This window comes from Ochotona curzoniae, unplaced genomic scaffold (assembly GCF_017591425.1).
Source record: "Ochotona curzoniae isolate NIBS_2020 unplaced genomic scaffold, NIBS_Ocur_1.0 contig_64, whole genome shotgun sequence".
In the NCBI taxonomy this organism is placed as follows: domain Eukaryota; kingdom Metazoa; phylum Chordata; class Mammalia; order Lagomorpha; family Ochotonidae; genus Ochotona; species Ochotona curzoniae.
In genome coordinates, this window is record NW_024466502.1 from 47,813,148 (window position 1) to 47,833,543 (window position 20,396).

Consider the following 20,396-nt stretch of genomic DNA (forward strand, 5'->3'; position numbering starts at 1 on the left):
TTACAGGCCACCTGTGTACTTCTAGAGTCCCAGGTCATAAGAACAGAGGAGGACCCAAGAAAGCAAACAATCTGTTAGATAGTTAAGAGCACAGGATGGGAAGGAAAGGAAGAAGAAAATGCCCTTAAAGCCTCCAAAATGACAAAACTCCAAAACACTGGAATAAATCCAATGCTAAGGCAAATGGGCACAAAATGGAGGAGGAAGAAAGGGGAGAGGCAGAACAGGAACACACCACACAGCACCAAGCTCTCACCCATTCTGCTGGGCCTTCTTCCCTGAGATCAAACACACACAGGAGTTCCAAAAACACATATTTTGATTGTGCTTTATCCATCAGGAATCGCTTTAGGCATTGCTGAAGTCTTCTTTCTGCTTGCAGATACGCAGCCCAGGAGCTGACTGCCGTGACAGCCTGCAGAAGTGTGATTATTCTCACATGAGTTCCTCGTGTACAGTGTCTCCTTCCTGTGACGTGGAGTGGCCCCCTTGGGTCTGGTGCATCAGACACTTCTTCAGCTCTGACACCCAATCAGGGTTGTCCCCATCTTCCTCAAAGTCCCTGTGGGAACACAGTCGGATGATTAGCATCAGGTTAAGAGTGCAGGAAGCATTTGAGAATGGAGTGCCAGCATAAGACTACTGTAGCAATCTTTGTAGCTCTGAAAAATGAGTTCCCTAAGGCAAGTGAACACAGGAAAAGACCATCTTCCCGAAAATGATTCCCTTCACTTTTGGCAATGTAAAATATAGTATATTTAAAAAGTAACAAGCCCTAAAAAAAAGAAAGTAACAAGTCCAGGCTGAAACATTATGTGTAGGGCTCAGCCAGGAGTTGTGTCATTATATCGAAACTTACTATCCTTCTCAGACAAAAGCAAGATAGAAATATTCCTTCATGATGAACAGGAATATTACAAGCCCTACTAAGCCAGCAATTGCCATGGTCTAATTTCATTTGTATCTCCCGGCCCACCCACTCCCCAGGACCACCACAACGCACGTGTCCTCGCCTTCTAGCCAGGGCTCCAACCTCTCAGGGTCTGGCGCGACAGCCTCGTCCCCTCCGTCGACACTGTCCGGCGCGTCTGTGCCTTCAGACAGGGGGCCTTTCAAGAACCCTTCTGAATTCTCAGGGGAATCGTTAACAGGAAAAAAAAAAATGATGTAAACAGCATTCACTCAGCATGCTGCCTGGCATCACCAGGGCCCAAGAGGCATCAGTATATGGAGGAAATTACAAAATGTGGCAAGCGCTGTGGTCACCTCCTGGGCCCCCACTTTCCACACTGGAAAGCTGGTTCCGTTCTCAGATCCTCTGCTTCCTATCCACCTTCCTGCTAATGTGCAACCTGGGAGGCAACAGAGCAGGGTCAGGCTCCAGGACCACTTTCACTCACATGGGAGTCCTGCTGTTGACCTCGCCCTTCTCATTGAAGGGTGAAAAAAAAAGTAATGAATTAAAGGGTATCCACATGCTTTTGAAAAAAACAATGTTTTTTTGTTTTGAATTAGAAAGGCAAAGCAACAGAGGAAGGGAGAGAGATCTGTCATCTGCTAGTTCACTTCCTAAACGGCCACAGAAAGCAGGCTGGGTCATTCCAAAGCCAGGAACGTAGGACTCCATCCAAGCCTCCCACATGAGTGGCAGGGGCCCAAGAACTTGGGCCATCCTCTGCTGCTGTCCCAGGAGCATTAGCAGAGAGTTGGCTGAGAAGCATAGAAGCCAGGGCTCGAGGCAGCACACTGATGCAAGATGACAGCATCCCAAACAGAGGCTTAACCTACCACGCCACAGCACTGGCTCCTACATGCATGCTTTTTTTTTTTCCTTTTAAAATATTTATTTATTTGAAAGGCAGAGTTAGAGAGACATAGAGAGAAAGAGATCTTCTATCCACTTGCTTACTCCCCAAATGGCCACAACAGTTAGGACTGGGCCAGGCTGAACCTAGGAGCCAGGGACTCTATTCTGGTCTCCCAAGTGGGTGGCAGGAGCCCATGTACTTAGGCCAGCTTCTGTTGCTTTACCAGGCACATTAACAGGGAGATATAGTGAAAGTGAAGCAGCCGGAACTCAAACCAGTGTTCATACAGGATGGTGGCACCTCAGGCAGCTGCTTCACTCTCTGTGCCACAGTGCTAGCCCCATGCACATGTTATAAAAAGCTCCTAGGGAAGGGGTGTGTGGTGCAATGGTTAAGTGCTTAGGGTGCCCACACTCTGTGTCAGAGTGCCTGCTTTGAATCTTGGCTTTTGTGGTTCTGATTCAGCTTTCCAGTAGTGTACCCTGGGAGGCAAAAGTAATAGTTCAAGTATACAAGTGTTGCTGTGACCCAAGCAGGAGACCTAGACTGAGTTCCTGGCTTCAGCCTGGCCCAACCCTGGCTACTGGGGGGCATTTGAGGAGAGACCCCATACATGAAAGATCTTTCTCTATCTATGACATAAAAACAAAATATCTAATTTTAAAAACGTTTCAACATAGTGATTGTGCCTAGGTGAACTAAAACTTTATTATTTTTTTTAATTTATTTATTGGAAAGTCAGATATACAGAGAGGAGGAGAGACAGAGAGGAAGATCTTCCATCCAATGATTCACTCCCCAAGTGAGCACAACAGCCGATGCTGTGCCAATCCGAAGCCAGGGTGGCACTACGGCACAGCGGGTTAAGCTACTGACTGACATGCCAGCATCCCCCATTGAAATGCTGGTTGAAGAACTGGCTGCTTGGCTTCCAATCCAGCTTCCCAGCAATGAGCTTGGGGAGGTAGCGGATGACAGCCCAAGTGCTTGGTCCCTTGCCATCAGGTGGGGGACCAAGATGCAGTTCTTAGCTCCTGTGTTTTGCTGGGCTCAGCCCTGTCCATTGTAGCCATTTGGGGAGTGACTCAGTAGATGGAAGATAGACAGATCTCTCTCTCTCTCTCTCTCTCTCTCTCTCTCTCTTGCTCTGATTTCAAATAAATAAATCTTTATATATATGTACGCATAATAAGCATGTGTAACATAGCCCTATGTAGCCCTAATTGCAGCTTCAGACTGCTTGAAAAGATTTCAAGACCATCTCAGAATACAATGGTGAGAAGTAACTGCTGGGTTCCTCAGAAGGGAGAACGGGGAAGTACCATTTAAGCAGAAGAGTTTCACTGTCTGCAGGTGAGAAAAGTTCTCCGTGGGAGTTTGGCGGTGCCTGCACAACATGAACACTCTGCCTTGCTGAGCTGTACTAACATGGGTAAGAGGGCGCGTGACGGCACAGACGCTATACACAACTTGTAAGACATCCAAGGGTTCCCGCAGGTGCACGCACAAGCTACCTGGTCTGTATATGGTGTAGGTCTGAAACGCCAGGCTGAGATCAGCATTCTTGAGCAGGTTCAGCAAGGTGCCCGGCGGCTCCTTGAGCCACTGCTTGCGGCTATTCAGCTCGCTGTACTTTCTCACAGAGCCACCTGTTGGGAAAAGAGAAAGATGAGCACCAGATTCACGAAGACGTCCTGTCTTCCCCATCAGACGGCAGGCAATGTTACCCTGAACTCTACTCAGATCGATTTCACTTGATGGGCATGAGTAGTGTTCTCACACGTGTCTCCACACATCAAAGTGGCATTAAAAAACACTTAGCACAAATATCTATCAGAGAATGTTCTATAACAAAATAATGACATTCGATCTCCTACAGTCATTGCTCTGCACCTGTGAATTCTACCATCTGTGCATCAGAAATATATACGTATTTTAAATAACCATTGAACAAAAAGAAACATTTTTCCCTTGTCACGATTCATTCAATAACACAGAATAACAACTATTTAAGTGGCATGTGCCCTATATTACAAAGTAATCCAGAGATTATTTCAAGTATATGGGAGGACACTTTACATTTTACACAAGGGACCTGAATATGTCCACCTTTTGGCATCTCCGGAGGGTCCTGGAACCAGCCCCGCAGGGAGGCTGAGGGCCCAGCGTGCTCACCTCTGTCGTCCTCTGCCGGTGAACTGGCAGCGAGTATGGCCGCGTCTCCCAGGGCCCTCAGAGCTGTGCTGGGCGCGTTTTTCTCCCACTGCCGCCTGCGGGTACCGGGTGAGCTGGTGTCCCTCTGCCACGCTGACTTCTTGTCCGATTCTAACACGTAGAGAGGAATGCAAAGCCCATTATTTCTTCATCTACAGCTACAAAAACTCTCTCACACTTCAGCAACACTTTCTTTTCCAAATTCATGTCTAGCAACAAAGCTTTTTCCAACCGAAGTAGCAAAGGAAGTGAGGGGAAAAAAAAAGTGAACAGGTCAAGCTAATCATTAAAGTGCTTGAGTCTGGGGGGCCGGTGTTGTGATGTGACAGGCAATGCCAGCTCCCGTGAGGCCAGTGTCCCCTATGAGTGTCGGTTCCTGGCTGGCTGTTCCACTTCAGATCCAGCTTCCTTGCTAATGCAGCCAGCAAATGCGGCAGAAGATGGCCCAAGTGTTGGGCCCCTGCCACTCATGTGGGAGAACATGTGGGGCTCCTTGCTCCTGGCTTCATCTTGGCCCAGTGTTGGCCATTGCAACCATCTGGAGGAATGAACCAGAGGACGGAGATTCTGCATCTCCCTCTCTTTCTCTGCAATTCTTTCAAAATAAGTTAATTTCTTTAAATGACTTCACTTCAAAAATAATATGTAGTTACAAGTCATGCAATGTACAAGGATACTCCAGGAGGACTCCACGACCCACAACAGCCTGTGCTTTCGACAGTGACACTGCATTTCTTAATGGCTCTTTAGTGCTAGACACTGTTCTCGCTCTTTTAAAAAGAATATATATTCTTTAAGAAGTTTCTATTTGCTGATTTATTTGAAAGGCAGAGTTGACAGCAAGAGAAAGAGACACAGAGAGGGGGGAATAAGGAGAAAGAGAGAAATAGGGGAGGGGGAGAGAAAGAGCGAGGCGGCAGGGAGCAGGGGAGCGCTGTCTGCTATACGCAGGCTCACTCACTAGATGCCTACCGCAGCCAGTGGAGCCACGCCCAAGCCAGGAACCAGTAAACACCCCGTGGGTCCCCCACGTGGACGGCAGGGTCTCAGGTACTTGCGTCCTGTCTGCTGCCTCCCAGGGTACACAGACACGAGAGCTGGACTGGAGCAGGGTGGGAAGAACTCTAACCAAGCACTCCGTAAGGAATGTGGGCGTCCCAAATGTTGGCTTAACCTGCTGTGTCACAGTGCCCGCCCCGTCAATAAAATATTATTGTAATATTAAATTACTGGATAAGCAAATATTTACCCATCACTTGATACCTAACACCCAGCAATGTGAAAGCTGCCATTCCTTCCACACTTGCCAGCTCCCCACCCAAGCAATGGTGAGAGTTCGTGTAACTAACCTTTTTCTTCTCGACTGACTCTCTTCATTGAATGTTCAGCTGAATTATATTTAATGTTTTCTATGTCAGCGTGGCTATATTTTCCACCTTGTTGTTCCTGTTGCTTTCAACAGATTAAAAATATAGATCAGATGATGTTTGAATTGCTACAAATAAGTAAATAAGCAAAGTTAATTTTAAAATAAAGTTAGAGAGTTAAAACCATGAAGTCAAAAAATCCCCAATTTATGCTAACTTTCACATATAGCATGTGTATTATATACGTATATGCACATATATTCACAATCATAAGACTTATACACGGATATTAATAGCTGCATGTATTAACTGCCAGCAAAATAAATTGTTGTAAAAATGAAAAGGATATATATATAAAACCAACAGCTATGTGACAGGTATTTATTGAGGGAAACAGTAATAAGAATTTTCAATAGGACTGGTTGTCATAAGCTTTTTATTGTGCTAAGTCTTTTTTTTAAAGACATTTATTTTTACTGGCAAGGCAGATTCACAGAGACAAAGATCTTCCATTTACTGGGTTTACTCCCCAAGCCAAAAGCTTCTTCTGGGTCTCCCACATGGGTGCAGGGTCCCAAGATTTTGGGCCATCTCTACTGTTTTCCCAGGCCACAAGCAGGGAGCTTGATGGGAAGTGGAGCCGCCAGGATTAGAACCAGTGCCCGTATGAGATACTGGTGCTTGTAAGGTGAGGGAGGATTTAGCCAATGGACCATTACACCAGGCCCCAGGTTTTTAAAAAATATTTCAAGTATTTATTTGAAAAGAACAGAAAATAAATACAGAGATCTTCCATGACATCTAAGGCCAGGCCAAGGCCAAGGCCAGGAGTCTGCAACTGTACCAGGGGCTCCCGGTGCTTACAGCACCCTAAGCACTTCTGCTGCGTTCCCAGGCACCTCAGCAGGAACGGTCAGCATTCACAGGCCATGCTGACACTGTAGGTGGCACCCTAACTTGCTGCACCACAATGCCCATCCCCTTGTTGTCATCTTAAAACCAGACATTTCATGAAGCTATTATTGCTGGGGCTCTTAACACAATATGCTCCTTTGAATAAAGGACGTCAAGGACCCCTGAGAGGCAGCCTCATAATCAAGATCTCTCTGACCCCCTTCTGCCCTCCTGCAGCACACATCTTTCCTCCCCAAAGTTAGTCATAGAAACCAGAATTCTTCTATAACGTGGCATGGAAACAAGAACCCTTTTCCCCACGCAAGCTACAACAGCTATAAGCCTTAAAGTATCCATCTAACCCTCCCATCTTCGTGCCTAGGAACTGGCCTTTAAGGCATTCTCTGATATATCCCTGGCCTTAGACTATCAGTCCAGATGAGGAGTCCTGTCCCAGAGCTGGGAAGAAGCAGTATTAACACAGACAGCCCAAGAAGTCTGAACAGGCAGGCCCGGCTGGGATTCCCAACTCAGCCCATCACCATGCAGCCACAGCCCACGCCACAGTCAGTCACATTTCTTTTTTCTTTTCTTTCTTTCTTCATTTCTCTTTTTCTCTCCTTCTTTCTTCTCTTCTTTCTCTTTCTCTGTTTCTCTTTTGCTCTCTTTCTCTGTCCTCTTTCTCTCTCGTTCATCTTCTCTTTCTATCTCTTTTTACTTCTGTCTCTCCCTGGTGCTTTCTCTTTCTCTCCTCTCTTTCATCTCTCCCTCTTTTTCTATTTCTCTGTCTTCCTCTTTATTTCTCGTTCTTTATATACATATATATTCTCATTCTCTTTCCTGTTCTCTTATTTTCTCTTCACATATATATATGTGTGTGTGTATCCTTCTCTTTTGCTCTCTTTGTACTTCTGTTTCTTTCTCTTCCTCATTCCTTCTCTTTCTCGTTCTCTTCCTCTCTCTTTTCTCTTCCTTTATTTCTCTCTTTCTTTCTCTTTCACTCTCTCTTTCTTATGCTCTTTCTCTTTCTTTCTTTTTCTCTCTCAGCAGTGATAGTCAAGAACTACTTAATCACAGGGACCAGGGTTACAGTCTTTAAATACTCCAAAGCACATGAGGGCAGTTACTGCTGGCAGATGGATGTTTTATAAATCTAATTTAAAAGCACTTACCATGGAGCTGGCTTCATTTCCCAAAGCTATCCTGATCCTGCCGCTGTCTGATTAAAAAGAAAAAGTGGACAGAGAAAGCACATGAAGCTCCACCTGATGAGGTCCCTAACGGGATCAGCACACAGCCTGAGACAAGTCAAAGCACCAAAGCATCAGCCTCAACAGGGATACTGAGCTTTATCACACAGTTCACACTGCACCTGTTCAAGGAGGCGATTTCTGCTGTCAATTCCTAACGTTAAACGCTAAGAGTTAAAGAAACAGCTCTGGGCACTTGATCTCTCCCTCCTCTGTCACCTTGGCTTTCAGATAAATAAATATTTTTAAATTGTTATTTTGATAATCTCTACATAGTTGATTAGGACAGAGGGTGAAGGGCTACTGGGAAGTGGGTAATACCATTGTTTCCACATTATTACTTTAATTTTTTTTTCTAGATCTGGGATAAAGGGAGAATAAAAGGAGAAGCCCCACCCAGCCTCCCACCCGTCCCAGGTCACTGATGTGGGGCATGCTCTGAAGGTCCTATCAAGTGGTTTTGATAGTCCAACAGTTCTGAATTGCTGCCAATATCACCATTCCAAACACAATGAAATTTCTCCAGAATCCACTGATTACACAGTCTACCTTAGAGTCTCTGTTAATCCAGAATTGAGATTAATAAATATATAAATATTAAAAAAAAATTTAAAAACTTGCTCTTGTGCCCAGCAGTTAAGATGTCAGTTACAACACCTGTGTCCCGTCTAAGAGTGCTTGAGTTCCACTCCAGCCTCAGGCTCCTCACGCCACCTTCCTGTTAATGTGGGTGCTGGGTTCCTGCTGCCCGTGTAGGACACCTGGACTGTGCTCCAGCCTCCTAGCTGTGGCCTGGCCCAGCCCTGGACGCTGCGAGCATTTGGGGAATGAACCAGTGGATAAAAGACCTCTCTGTCTCTATTTCTACCTTTCAAATAAGTAAACTAAATTGGAAAAGAAATTTACAGAATTCTTACCATTTTTTCTTGGTGCACTATGAGATTTTTTAGTTTCTTCTAATATCTGTTCACCATATTCTGCGATGACCTAGACATTAAAAAGTTGAGAATTTAAAGTTATGATATTCGTCTCTGCAGACACTGTCACAATGTTATTATCAACCATCTTCAGTACAATATTTAAATTTGAAAAATAAAAATGACATTTAAAAATACATGTAGTTTACTCAAAGATAAATATAAATTGTTGCTGTATTTATGTATAAATAAACATAAAAGAGATATGAAAGACAACACAAACTGCAGCTGAGCTGGTACTTGGAAAACAGGATCACAGGAAGAAGAAGGGAAGGAAGCATTAATGTGTATTTTAACACAGTTCTGCATCACTTGAATTTTTAAAGATCTATTTATTTGTTTGAAAGGCAGAGTTAGAGAGAGAGCATTATCTTTCCTCCACCGGTCCATCTCCTTAAATGGCCAGAATAACCAGGGCTGAGCCTGATGGAAATCGGAGCCAGGAGCCTCTTCCAGGTCTCCCATGTGGGTGCAGGAGCCCAAGCACTTGGACCATCTTCTGCTGCTTTCCCAGGTGGACTAACAGGAAATTCGATCAGAAATGGAGCCGCTGAGTCTCGACCAGTGCCCACATGGGATGCCAGCGCTGCAGGTGGCAGCCTTATTTGTTAAAACACAGCGTGGGCCCCCTCGCCCCAAAATTTTAAAAAATACACCTGTAACTGTGTTTCATAGGGTTCCCATATTAAACAGTTTAAAAGCATTCTTGCAAATGTGTTAACAAGATAGCAAACACTTAAATGAAGCCTGGGAAACAGCTGGTTGCTGTGCGGGCACACATCCTACCTCTGGAGGCAGACACTCCTGCACCAGCGGGGCCAGACAGCCCCTGCACAGGAGTGTTGTGGCTGAAGGGCGATGCAGGGGATTCCTCTTGAACATCTGCTTGATCAGAAACTGCAGCTCGTAGGAGTAATGGGACGGCAGTGGCTTGATGAACCCTCCACATATTTTAAGAATAAGACTTTTCCAGCTATTTGCCTGAAACTGAAAAGCAAAAACTGAACATTACATACAGAAACGGGAAGAAAATGAGAAATTAGAAAATGAATACCCATAAACCATTTTCAGTTCATAAATATACCTGGGGCTGGATCCTTTTTTTTTTTTTCTAGAAATGTCCTGAAGATACTACTGTAAGAGCTCACGTTGTGGTGAAACAGGTTAAGCCACTGTCTGCCACTGGGCATGCTGGTCCAAGTCTCGGCTGCTTCACTTACAATCCAGCTCCCTGCCATTGTGCCTGGGAATGCAGCAGTAGATGGCCTATGTGCTTAGGCCCCTGAACCCATACAGAAGACCGGGAGGAAGCTGTTGGCTTCAGTCTGGCCCAGTCCTGGCTGTCACAGCCATTTGAGAAGTAAGCCACTAGATGGAATCTCCCCCTCTCTCTCCCTGCAGCACACACCTTCCCCAGGTAACCCTGATCTTCAAATAATAACTCTCTCTCTCTTTTTAAAGATGCAGGTGTTTGGCGTAGTGGCCACAACAGAGTGCTTCAGCTTGACATCCACTTTTAGTTCCCAACTCCAGCTTCCTGCTCAGGTGGATACTGGGAAGTAGATAGAGGTGTTGGTTCAAGAAATGGGGCTCCTGCCACCCACCTGGGAGCCCTACACTGACCTTCCAATTCCTGGTCCTGGCTGCTGCAGTCTTCTGGGGGGTGAACCAGTGGACAGAAGCTCTGTCTCCCTTCACTCCCTCATATAAAATATAAAATTTAACAAGATACTATTCTACAACCTTCTGGTAGTTCAGGAGAAAGGTCAACATGAATAGTAAGAAACTCCCCTACCTTGAGAAACTCTTCCCATCTGGGTCTGCTTTGTCTACTTTTAAGTAAAACATCAGTGCTGTACAGGCATTTTTAATATATTTTGAAAATCAATATGTATACTGTGACTTTTAAAAAAAATGATAAAGCAAGCATAATAGTCTTTTGTTCCATGCTCCTCCAGAAACACTAAGGCTCATGTTGTAACAGCATGCACTTTAGACCTTTTCAGATTTAAATTTCCACAGCAAAATTCTTACCATTCAAGCCATTAAAGTAGCTATTAAACTTTGACAAGTAATAAAGTGGGATATAAAATGACAGAGTAGAATAGCATCTTAGAAGTTTTTCACGTCTAACAAATTTATTGGAACATGCATGAGCTGTCAGCCTGGGCAATGCTTATTTAAAAACATGTCAGCATGTGGCCTTGAAAGTGTATTACCCTATTACTAAAATGTACAAGTGAAAATATGAAAACCCTGCACACATAATAGAGGAAAAATTCACATAATGAAAAGAGAGTTTGAGTCTGCTTTGCCTCCAGCTTTTAAACCATTCTATCACATGTCTACATTTCCTAAAGGTTTGGGGACAACTCTTTCAAAAACATGTTTATTTCTTAAAATTTCTTTATTTGAAATGCAGAGAGACCCATACAGAAAGAGACAGATCTTCCATTCCCGGTTCAATGCCCACCAGAGCTGGCGCTGGGACAGGCTGAATGTAGGAAGAGTCTGGAACTCAAATCTGACTCTCCCCATGGGTGGCAGAGCCCTAACCATTGGGCTATCATCCGCTGTCTGTCAGGGTGGGCATTCACAGGGAGCTAGAATTGGAACTAGAACTAAGACTCAAACCTAAGCACTCCAGCATGGGACATAGGTATCCCAAACAACAAGCTAACACTGTGCCATACACCTGCACCCTCCTCAAAAAAAAAAAAAAAACAGAAACAAAAAACAAACAAACAAAAAAAACTTAACCTTAAAGCAGGTAAGAGATGACAGACTATGTCCTAAATAATCTGGACCCTATAGGCCACACTATGTATTCTTGCTAGCAGAAAGAATGAATATATTTAAGTTTATGCAAAGTATCTTTAAAGATATCCCTAAGATGTTAGAATTTAAATAACAATTTTGTTTGTAATAAACAGCAGTTCTCAAGCTGCACATAAGGATTACTTGATTATTTTTTTAATTAATTGATTTTATTTGAAATGAAGAGTCACTGAGACGCAGGGGAGTGAGAGAGAGGTCTTTCATCCACTGCTTCATTCCCCTAATAGTGCAACAGCCAGGGCTAGGCCATGCTGAAGCCTGGAGCCTGAAGCTTCTTCTAGGTCTCCCATGTGAGTGGCAGGGACCCAAGCATTTGGGCCACCTTCCAAGTTTCCCTAGACGCATGAGCAGGGAGCTGGATCTGAAGTGGAGGAGCCAAGACAAGGACAGCTGCCCACATGGGATGACGGTGTCACAGTAAGTGGTTTAACGCATTGTGCCACAATGTCAGCTCCTCCAGAGTAACCTCTATTAAAAATATTAATGCCCGGGCCCGGCAGCATGGCCTAGCAGCTAAAGTCCTCGCCTTGAACGTGCCAGGATCCCATATGGGCATTCCTACAGGTTCTCTCACATGTTCTAACTGTATGAGAAGCCACAGGTTCAAAAAAAAAGATATCTCATTTACAGCACATATCTTCAGTTCACACTATTTTCACCTAGTGGTGCCAATGGAGTTTTCTCAACCATTCACTCTCCTGAGCGCTCTGGGCTCTCAAACACATCTGTATATTAGCTTGGTAGAGCTCATTTACACAAGCAAAGAAGAGAATTTATCTCTATGCAAAGCAAGGACTAACAGAAATCAATTCTATAATTGCTGTTCTTTGAAACAAAATATTAGTAAACAAAAAGGATGAGGTATGTAACTTCTATTTTGTTTAATTTTTAAAAATTTTATTAATTTAACTTGAAAGTCAAAGTTACAGAGAAAAGAGAGGGAGAGACAGAGAGAGAGAGAGATTCCATCCACTGGTTCACACCCCAAATGGTTACAAAGGCAATGGCCAGGGCTGGGCTGGCCCAAAGCTGGGAGTCAGGAGTTTCTGGTGTTCCATGTAGATACACGAGCCCAAAGCTTTGGGCTATCCTCCACTACTCTCTCGGGCCATTAGCAGTAGGAGCTAGACCAGCACCCATGTGGGATGCCAGCACTGCAGGCGGAGGATTAGCTAGCTAAGGCATCACTTGGCCCCTGTTTAATTATTTAAATATAGATTTTTATTTAGAAAAACAACACCATGTGGCTAACTTTTTTCCTATATTTCAACTATAGAGGCAGCACACATGACAAGTAAAATCTACCTGCAAAAAGGTGGGTGCAAACATGGTATAGACATTCTGGAAAAAGTCTGGCAGTTCCTGGGAAAGCTACACATGTAACGATCACATTATACAGCCAATTTTACTCTTGGGTATACTCCTCAAAAACAGGAATCAGAGAATCTAGCAGACACTGGTACACCTATGTTCACATCAGCTTTATACTCAACAGCCAAAAAGCAGAAACGACCCGAGTGTGCACAAATGGGCAGGCAAACAAATCATGATGTAGACACACACTGGACCAGATGTCAGGCACCAAAGCAAATGGAATTCTCATTGAGAACACTACACCAATGGAAGAAACCAGACGTAAATGGACAAAAAGTCCATTATCTCACTTACATGACACATCTACAATGTGCAAACTCAGAGATAGAGGGTAGACTAGAGGCAACCAGCAGCTGGGGGGAGAGAGGAACAAGGAGTAATTATTCAGTGGGTACAGAGTTTCTGTTAGGGATGAAAGAGATGGGTCCCAAGTAGATATTAGTGAGGATGATGCAACGCTGAGAATATAATTAATACCACTGGACGTACGTGTAAAAAATGGCCAGTAACAACACTTTTTGCATCATATGTATTTTTCTCAAAACCTTAAACAGTAGGAACAATGTGGCAAGAAGAAAGAAAGAAAAGCTAAATATAGACTCACAGAAACTAAATAACAGGTATTTCCTATTGGCAGACATCACAACAGTGGCTCCTGGCATGGACAATGATGACAACATAAGACAACTTTTCATAATGAATTCATCCTAGTAAGCAAACTGTCAGATGGAACTGGCTGTATTACTTCAGATGTGGTCAGAGAGAACCAAGCACAAACGCCCAGTTGTGTTTTGCACAGCATACTCACCGGATGCTTCAGGGTACAGAGTTCATACAGAATGCATCCCAAGGACCAGATATCGCTGGGAACATAAGAACACAAGAACAAGCAGACTGTGAGTTACTGCACAAAAAGAGATGCCTTTTCAAATTAAGATATGAAAAATCACCATGCCTTTATGACAAAGAGGAATATGATCAGTAATTCCTAGGTATTTAAGTAAGACGTGCAGTAATCTTGATTTAGTACTTAGATCCTAAGAATTATGATTGCAGAGAGAGCCCCATCTTCCGCCCCTCCCAGTCAGGCTGCTTCAGGAATCTTCTCCGCAGTGTCTGAGGATTCAGGAGCAGGAGGACCAAGTATCTGCTGGGTCATTCCCCAAATGGCTACAACAGCCAGGGCAGGGGCAGGCTGAAGTCAGGAGTCCCGACGTGGGTAGCAGGGTTCCTAGGACTTGGGCAATCACCAGCTGCCTCCCCAGGCACAAGAGCAGGAAGCTAGACTGGAAGCGGAGCATCTGGAACACGAGCCAGCACTCAAATGTGATGCCGACACCGCAAGCAGCAAGCTTAACCTCTAGCACCACAGTGCCAGCTGGGACACTCTTTTTTATTTTTGCTGTTTCCTTCAATTTTAAGCTTCTCAAATTTCAGGACTCCAGAAAACTCCCAGAGGCCCACTGGCCCTCAGCCAGGTTCCCCATTTGCTGTGTCCATATGCTATCCCTGGATTTTGAGAAAAGACCAACTTCCGGCAATCATTAAACCCATCCATCAAGTGATTGTTACCTAGTCCTGTAAAGGTTAACTCAGTGACATCACAAAGGTTCTTGCATGCTAGAATCACTTGAAAAATTGTTGACGCCCACTTCCCACCCCCTGATGTTAAGCTTTAACTGCCATAGATGCAACCTGGGATTTAGAATTTTTTAAAGTAGAAGCAGGAACTGGCATTGTGGTGCAGCACCTTAAGTTGCTGCTTGTAAAGTCAGCATCCAATAGGGGTGGGTCTGTTCAGCTCCTGACTACTCCACTTCTGAGTCAACTCTCTGCTAATACACCTGGGAAAGCAGCTGAAGATGTTCCAGTTACTTGAGACCCTGTCACACGTATGAGAGACTAGATGGAGTTCCTGGATCTTGGTCCAGATCTGGCTATTGTAGCCTTTTGGAGAATGAATCAACAGATGGAAGTTCTGTCTCTTCCCATCTCTTTCTCTCAAAAAACTAAAAAATTAATGGTCAGTACAGTAGCTCAACAGGCTAATCCTCCACCTATATGTGCCAGCATCCCATATGAGCACCAGTTTGTATTCCAGTTGCTTCACTTTCCTTTCAGCTCTCTGTTTGTGGCCTGGGAAAGCAGCGAAGGATGGCCCAGGTCTTTGGGCCATCATATGGGAGACCCAGAGGAGGCGCCTGGCTCCTGGCTTCAGATCAGCTCAGCTCCAGCTGTTGGCACTGTTTGGGGAGTGAATCTTTTCAATAAAATTAACTAAATCTTTTAAAAAATTAATTCATTAAAACATTGTGCAAAAAGTAGGAGCAGCAAAGTATGGGAACCAGTGATACAGTTCATACTGTTTCTATAAATAGTTAGGCTTTCTTTGGGTGTTTATGATGAGTTCTTAATTCTGATTAAAACAGAGAGCTTTGACATTCATCTAGACGCTCCATGTATTTGCCTGAAAGTGGTGCCAACTCTAGTGTCCCATGTAGACTATGATGCCAGTCTCCAAAGGGTTCCCCCAGCACAAAACAAGAACACTGCTCACCTTTTATTGTTGTAAGGTAGGTTCTCCCAAATTTCTGGAGGCACATAATAAGGTGTTCCCACATACGTGCAAGCCAATGCCACAGGGCTGAAAACCAGAGAAAGGCAAAGAATGGTCACAGCACATCCCTGAAAACGCAGCCCGGTTTGATTCTTGTCACCACAACAGGAGAACAGAGATAAAAACGTACTTGGACAGAAGACGAGCAGATCCAAAATCTCCCAGTTTTACTTTTCCATTTTGGGTGAGAAAGACGTTCTGCATTTAAACCACACACAAAAAAACTTAGGTTATATCTTCTTCACTCAAACAAAAGGCAAAATGAGGCTGACATTGCGAGGCTGCTGCCTTCAGCAGTTAAGGATAGAACAGCTGCTAGCTGAGTCTGCAGGGATACAGGTACCTTCCTGACAGGTGCACATGCTGCTGGCTTGGGAATACAGGAGGACGGCAGTGACGTTCTACCAGCAGCCCCGACGGACTGGGAACCTGTGTCAGGGTCGCCAACCTGGCAGGCTGAGGCATCAACTACTTTCTATCTGAGAGCATGTAGACATAGTAAACATGGGGCTGAGAGAGCTGGGAACGTTAGCATACAGCCCAACAAGCACTGCAATCACTCCTTTGCAGGCAGTAACTTATTCTGCTTATATTGGTTCAAAGGGTGCAAAGCCCCAGTTAGCAACAGTGGGCAATAATGTGCAGTGTATTTGGTACTGCTAAGCCAATAGATCCTAAACATTCTTACCACCAAAAAAAAAGGGTCCGTATAGCAGGTGATGGATATGTTCATTAGTTCAATCTCATCATTCCAGAATGCATACATACATTTAAAAAATCACAATTTGCATCGTAACTATGCATTTTTATTTGCATCTTAATAAAGTTGAGGGAAAGCTTTTTAATTAAATAAAGGTACACAAATAAATACCAAACTGAAAAACATTTTTTAAATAAATAATTTCCCCAAAAGAAAAATGGAATAACAGAAGAAAAAATCCGTATTATTGTGGATTTTCTTAAAGATCCAAAATATATTCTACTCACCTTGGACTTGATATCTCTGTGTAGCACCCGTTTCCTGTGAATGTGATTTACTCCAAGGCACAGTTGTGTAAACCAATTTAGGATCTGCAAGAAAATATGCAAAATCCACAAGGCTATAATATCTTGTAATACAAATTCAAAATTCCAAAGAATCACTTCTAGGATATAGTTAACCAAGATTTTAACACAATGTGAGTACAAAACCCCTGTACTCACCTTAGTTCAATTCAGATTTCTCCCTGATTCTCACATCCATTTTAGTAGGATTCAAAACGTCATGTATGTTACAGTAGTTTATGTACTGGTTTACTTTTACTTCAAAGGCAGAGAAACAGCGAGAAACAGAATCAGAGGGAGGGAAGAAAGATCTGCCATTTGCCGGTTCACTCCCAATTGCCGGTAACTGGGGCTGGGTAGGACTGAGCTTCAGCTCTGGCTCCCACGTGGGAAGCAGAGACCCAGTGACTCGATCCGTCACCTGCTGAATGATGCACCTTCCCACCAGCACAGACCCACAGCAGCAGTGTGAGGGCACTAGTGATGGCTGCAGGAACTGGGCTCCTGCCATCCATGGCTTTGATGAAGCCCGGTCCTGGCCACTGTGGCTATTTTGAGAATGAACAAACAGATGGGACTCTTGTCTGTCCGTCTCTCTTTGCATCTCAAATAATAAATAAAAGTTAAAATAAGATTAAAACAAGATTTCAGTGCAATTAAAATAAAGAGTTAATTATCTAGTACAAGGCACAATGAGTCATACAATTTTGTCTTAGGCATGGAAGTCTTATTCTTTCATAATTTACAGCCACCATATTGGTCTTACTTTCTAAAAATATTTTTTAAGACTTATTTATTTCACTTGCAACTCAGAATTACATTGACAGAGAGAGATGGAGATTTTCCATCTACTGGTTTACTCCTCAAATGGCCACCACAAACACTGATGAGATGGTCCAAAGCTGGGAGCCAGGAGCTTCTTCCAACTCTCTCATATGGGCACAGGAGTCCAAGCCCTTGGGCCATCCTCCACTGCTTTCCCAGGCCATTAGCGAGGAGCTAGGTCAGTAGTGGAGCAGCCAGAACATGAACCAGTGCCCATATAGGATGCTGGCACCACAGGCAGAGGATTAGCATGATGAGCCACTGCTCGGCCCCCATTGTCTAAATATACTTTGGTCGGTAACTTCCTGAGGACGCTACTCAGTAACAGTGATAAAGCAATCGGTTGTTGGAGCCGACACAGACAGCTGCAGGTTCAAATCATACCTGCTTCACTTCTGATCCAGTTGCCTGTGAACGAACCTGGGAAGGCAGCATCATGACCTAAGTGCTTGGGCCTCCACACCCATGCAGGAGACTGTGACAAAGCTCCTGGCTCCTGGCTTCAACCTGGCTCAGCCCCAGCTGTTGCAGCCAACTGGGTAACCAAAGGTTACAAGATCTCTCTCTGCTTTTCCCTCCCTCTCTGTAACTCTGCCTTTCAAATAAGTAGAGAAATCACTAAAACAAAATGTTTCTAATTAGGGTGCTGGGTAACCACAGATCCCAATGCTTTAACTAACTGATAGAAAGGTCATGAGAAAATTCACTTCTGAATCTCCAGCCAACCACGTAAGTCAAATCTCTTACCACATCTTCAGGAAATAACTTCCCCTTTCGCTGCTTAATCTTTTGCATTAGATCCCCTCCATCACAATATTCCATCACAATATACAGATGACCTTCAGCTAAAACAAACGCAAGCGTCTTTAGCAAAGTTGCAGTGGACACAGATATATTCACAGGTCCAGGGGACTTTATACTCACCTTCAAATGATTCTTTAAAGGCAACAATATTTGGGTGTTTCATTTTGGCCAACAGAACAGCCTCCTTTCTAGAATTCTGTGTCTCAAAGAAAGACTGAAAGAGATTTAAAATAAATGATCAATTCATATTGCATTTTGATCTTTAGACTTACTTATTTTAAAGGTAGAGTGGTGGAGACAGGGGGAGAGAGAGAAAAAAAGAATTATCTTCCATCCACTGGTTTACTCTCCAAATGGCCACAACAACTAGGACTGAGCGAGGCTGAAGCCACAAGTCAGGAAGTCCACCCAGTTCTTCCACATGGGTGTCAGGAACTCAGCCATCACCCAGTAGGGAGCGCGACTGTACAAAGAACAGCTGAGATTTGAACTTTTACTATGTTATGGAATGCCAGTGTCACAAATGACAGCTTAACATGCTGCACCACAATACCCAATCCTAATGTTACATTTTAAAATGGCATCATAATAATTTAAAGTGATTATTTCTATTATTTAACATTAAGTATGCTAATATCTACTATTGATGTTAATTTAATCAATATGAATGTTTATGTATTGAATTATATTATAATATTTAATACAGTATGAATAATATTTCAGCATTAGGTGTAGTTTTATAAAATTGCACTTGGACCCAAGTTAAACTTATCCAACTCAGCCCCCAAGACAACTATGGCTATATTTTGTAAGCTGAGAGCTGACCATTTTACTGGATTTATATATTCTTTTTCCATTTCTTACATGTACAGAATGTAAATGAAGTACTTTTCCCTATAATTTTTCTCTTCTTGATTTCTAACATTTTACCAGTCCTGTAGCCAAGGTAAAAGAAAAGAGTACATTACTGCATCCAAGATGGACAAAGATGCGACATAAAGTCAGTTTCCAGATTTGTCTATTGCTTACCCCAAGGATTAACTCTATTCTGCATGACCTGACCATCCAGAACTTGCCACTGAAAAGGTTCTGGGACAATGTTCTCACAGCAGCAGCAGCAACACCAACCAAGGACTTGTTAAACATGCACATTCTCAGGCTCACCCAGAACTCGTCAGAAGCACAAGCGAGGCACAGCAACCTGTTTCCAGTCTTCCAGACAAATATGCATGTCACTGAAGAAGCTGAGGAATGCGGTGGTGTGGGAGCTCAGCACAGCATCCATACCAAAGTGCCTGGGTTCAAGTCCCTGCCCCACTTGTGCTCCAGCTTCCTGCTAATGCAGCCGGGCAGCCGGCGGACAATGCTTGGCACCCATGTGACACACCCAGATGGGGTCCCTGGCTCCTGATTTCTGATCAGCTCTGCGCTGGCTGGTGCAGGCCTTTGGGAAATAAACCAGCAAATGGAAGGTCTCTCAATCTCTGTTTCTCCCTTTCTCTCTGTCACTCTGCCTTTCGAGTAGATAAATGAATCTTTGAAAAAACAAGTTTGACAGTATAGCAGGTACTGTGTCACAGGACAACCGTGATATGTAGTAATGAGGACTAGTGGGAATAAAACTTGTCCAGTGCTCCAGAGGGCCGTTTCCCTGATACTAAGGGTGGGCAGACCAGACCTTGGTTCTTCACATTTCATGAACCTTCCTCATCAACACTGCATATGAATTGCTTTGGCAAAGATCTGCTACACTGTTAAGTAGACACAATTGGAAATTATTCCTGATTATACCGTGGGATAAAATAAATAATAATCACTATCTGAATACAGCCCAGGTTTTTTTTCTTCTGTTAACTGCAAGGCCCTTCTTAGGTCCTTCATGATTACAGATTCATAAAGCTAATGAATAAATTGATTGTATCTTTTGCACAAGGAGAAAGCCTATGCTGAGCCTCAAGAATTAGTGTCTTAGCAACCACAAGCACATGTTCACTATGGCCGAGCGTGCTGACCTTAGGCAGCCTTATCTCCTTCATGGCGAACAGCTGGCTACTGCTTTCCCGCCGAACCAGAAGAGCTCGGCCGAAGGAGCCCTCGCCGATTGTGCGCAGGACGGTGTAGTCATCCATGCTGGGCTCCACCAGGGTGGTCTCCAGGGACCCGTCAGATCTACAATCAAAAGCAGAAGCACATGTACTTTCAGAAAGCACAATCCAGCCTGTTCAGGCTAAAAGTGACCATCCCCAAATGCGGCAGGAATTTTTTCTCCTTTTTGCATGCTGAGCAATTTAACCAAAACAAAAATTTAAAAATCTTAAAAGCAACTCCAGGTCAAGGTCCTTCTAACCTTCTTTTCACCCTTCAAGTGCAAGGAGAGGTTTTCT

At 43.8% G+C, this 20,396-nt stretch overlaps 1 protein-coding gene across 1 annotated transcript; it reads right to left on the bottom strand.

The window, feature by feature from the left end:
• Nucleotides 1-261: 261 nt before the first annotated feature.
• Nucleotides 262-20,176, bottom strand: LOC121163526 (serine/threonine-protein kinase Nek3-like). Its single transcript, XM_040991058.1, has 15 exons — nt 20,025-20,176; nt 18,133-18,226; nt 17,956-18,053; nt 16,327-16,410; nt 15,470-15,537; nt 15,280-15,366; nt 13,531-13,585; nt 9,297-9,497; nt 8,451-8,520; nt 7,456-7,502; nt 5,372-5,474; nt 3,984-4,133; nt 3,312-3,457; nt 1,004-1,131; nt 262-562 (listed from the first exon to the last, which is right to left on the bottom strand). The coding sequence occupies exons 1-15, from the start codon at nt 20,139-20,141 to the stop codon at nt 436-438; spliced, it is 1,575 nt and encodes a 524-aa protein (XP_040846992.1). The 5' UTR covers nt 20,142-20,176; the 3' UTR covers nt 262-435.
• Nucleotides 20,177-20,396: the final 220 nt, after the last annotated feature.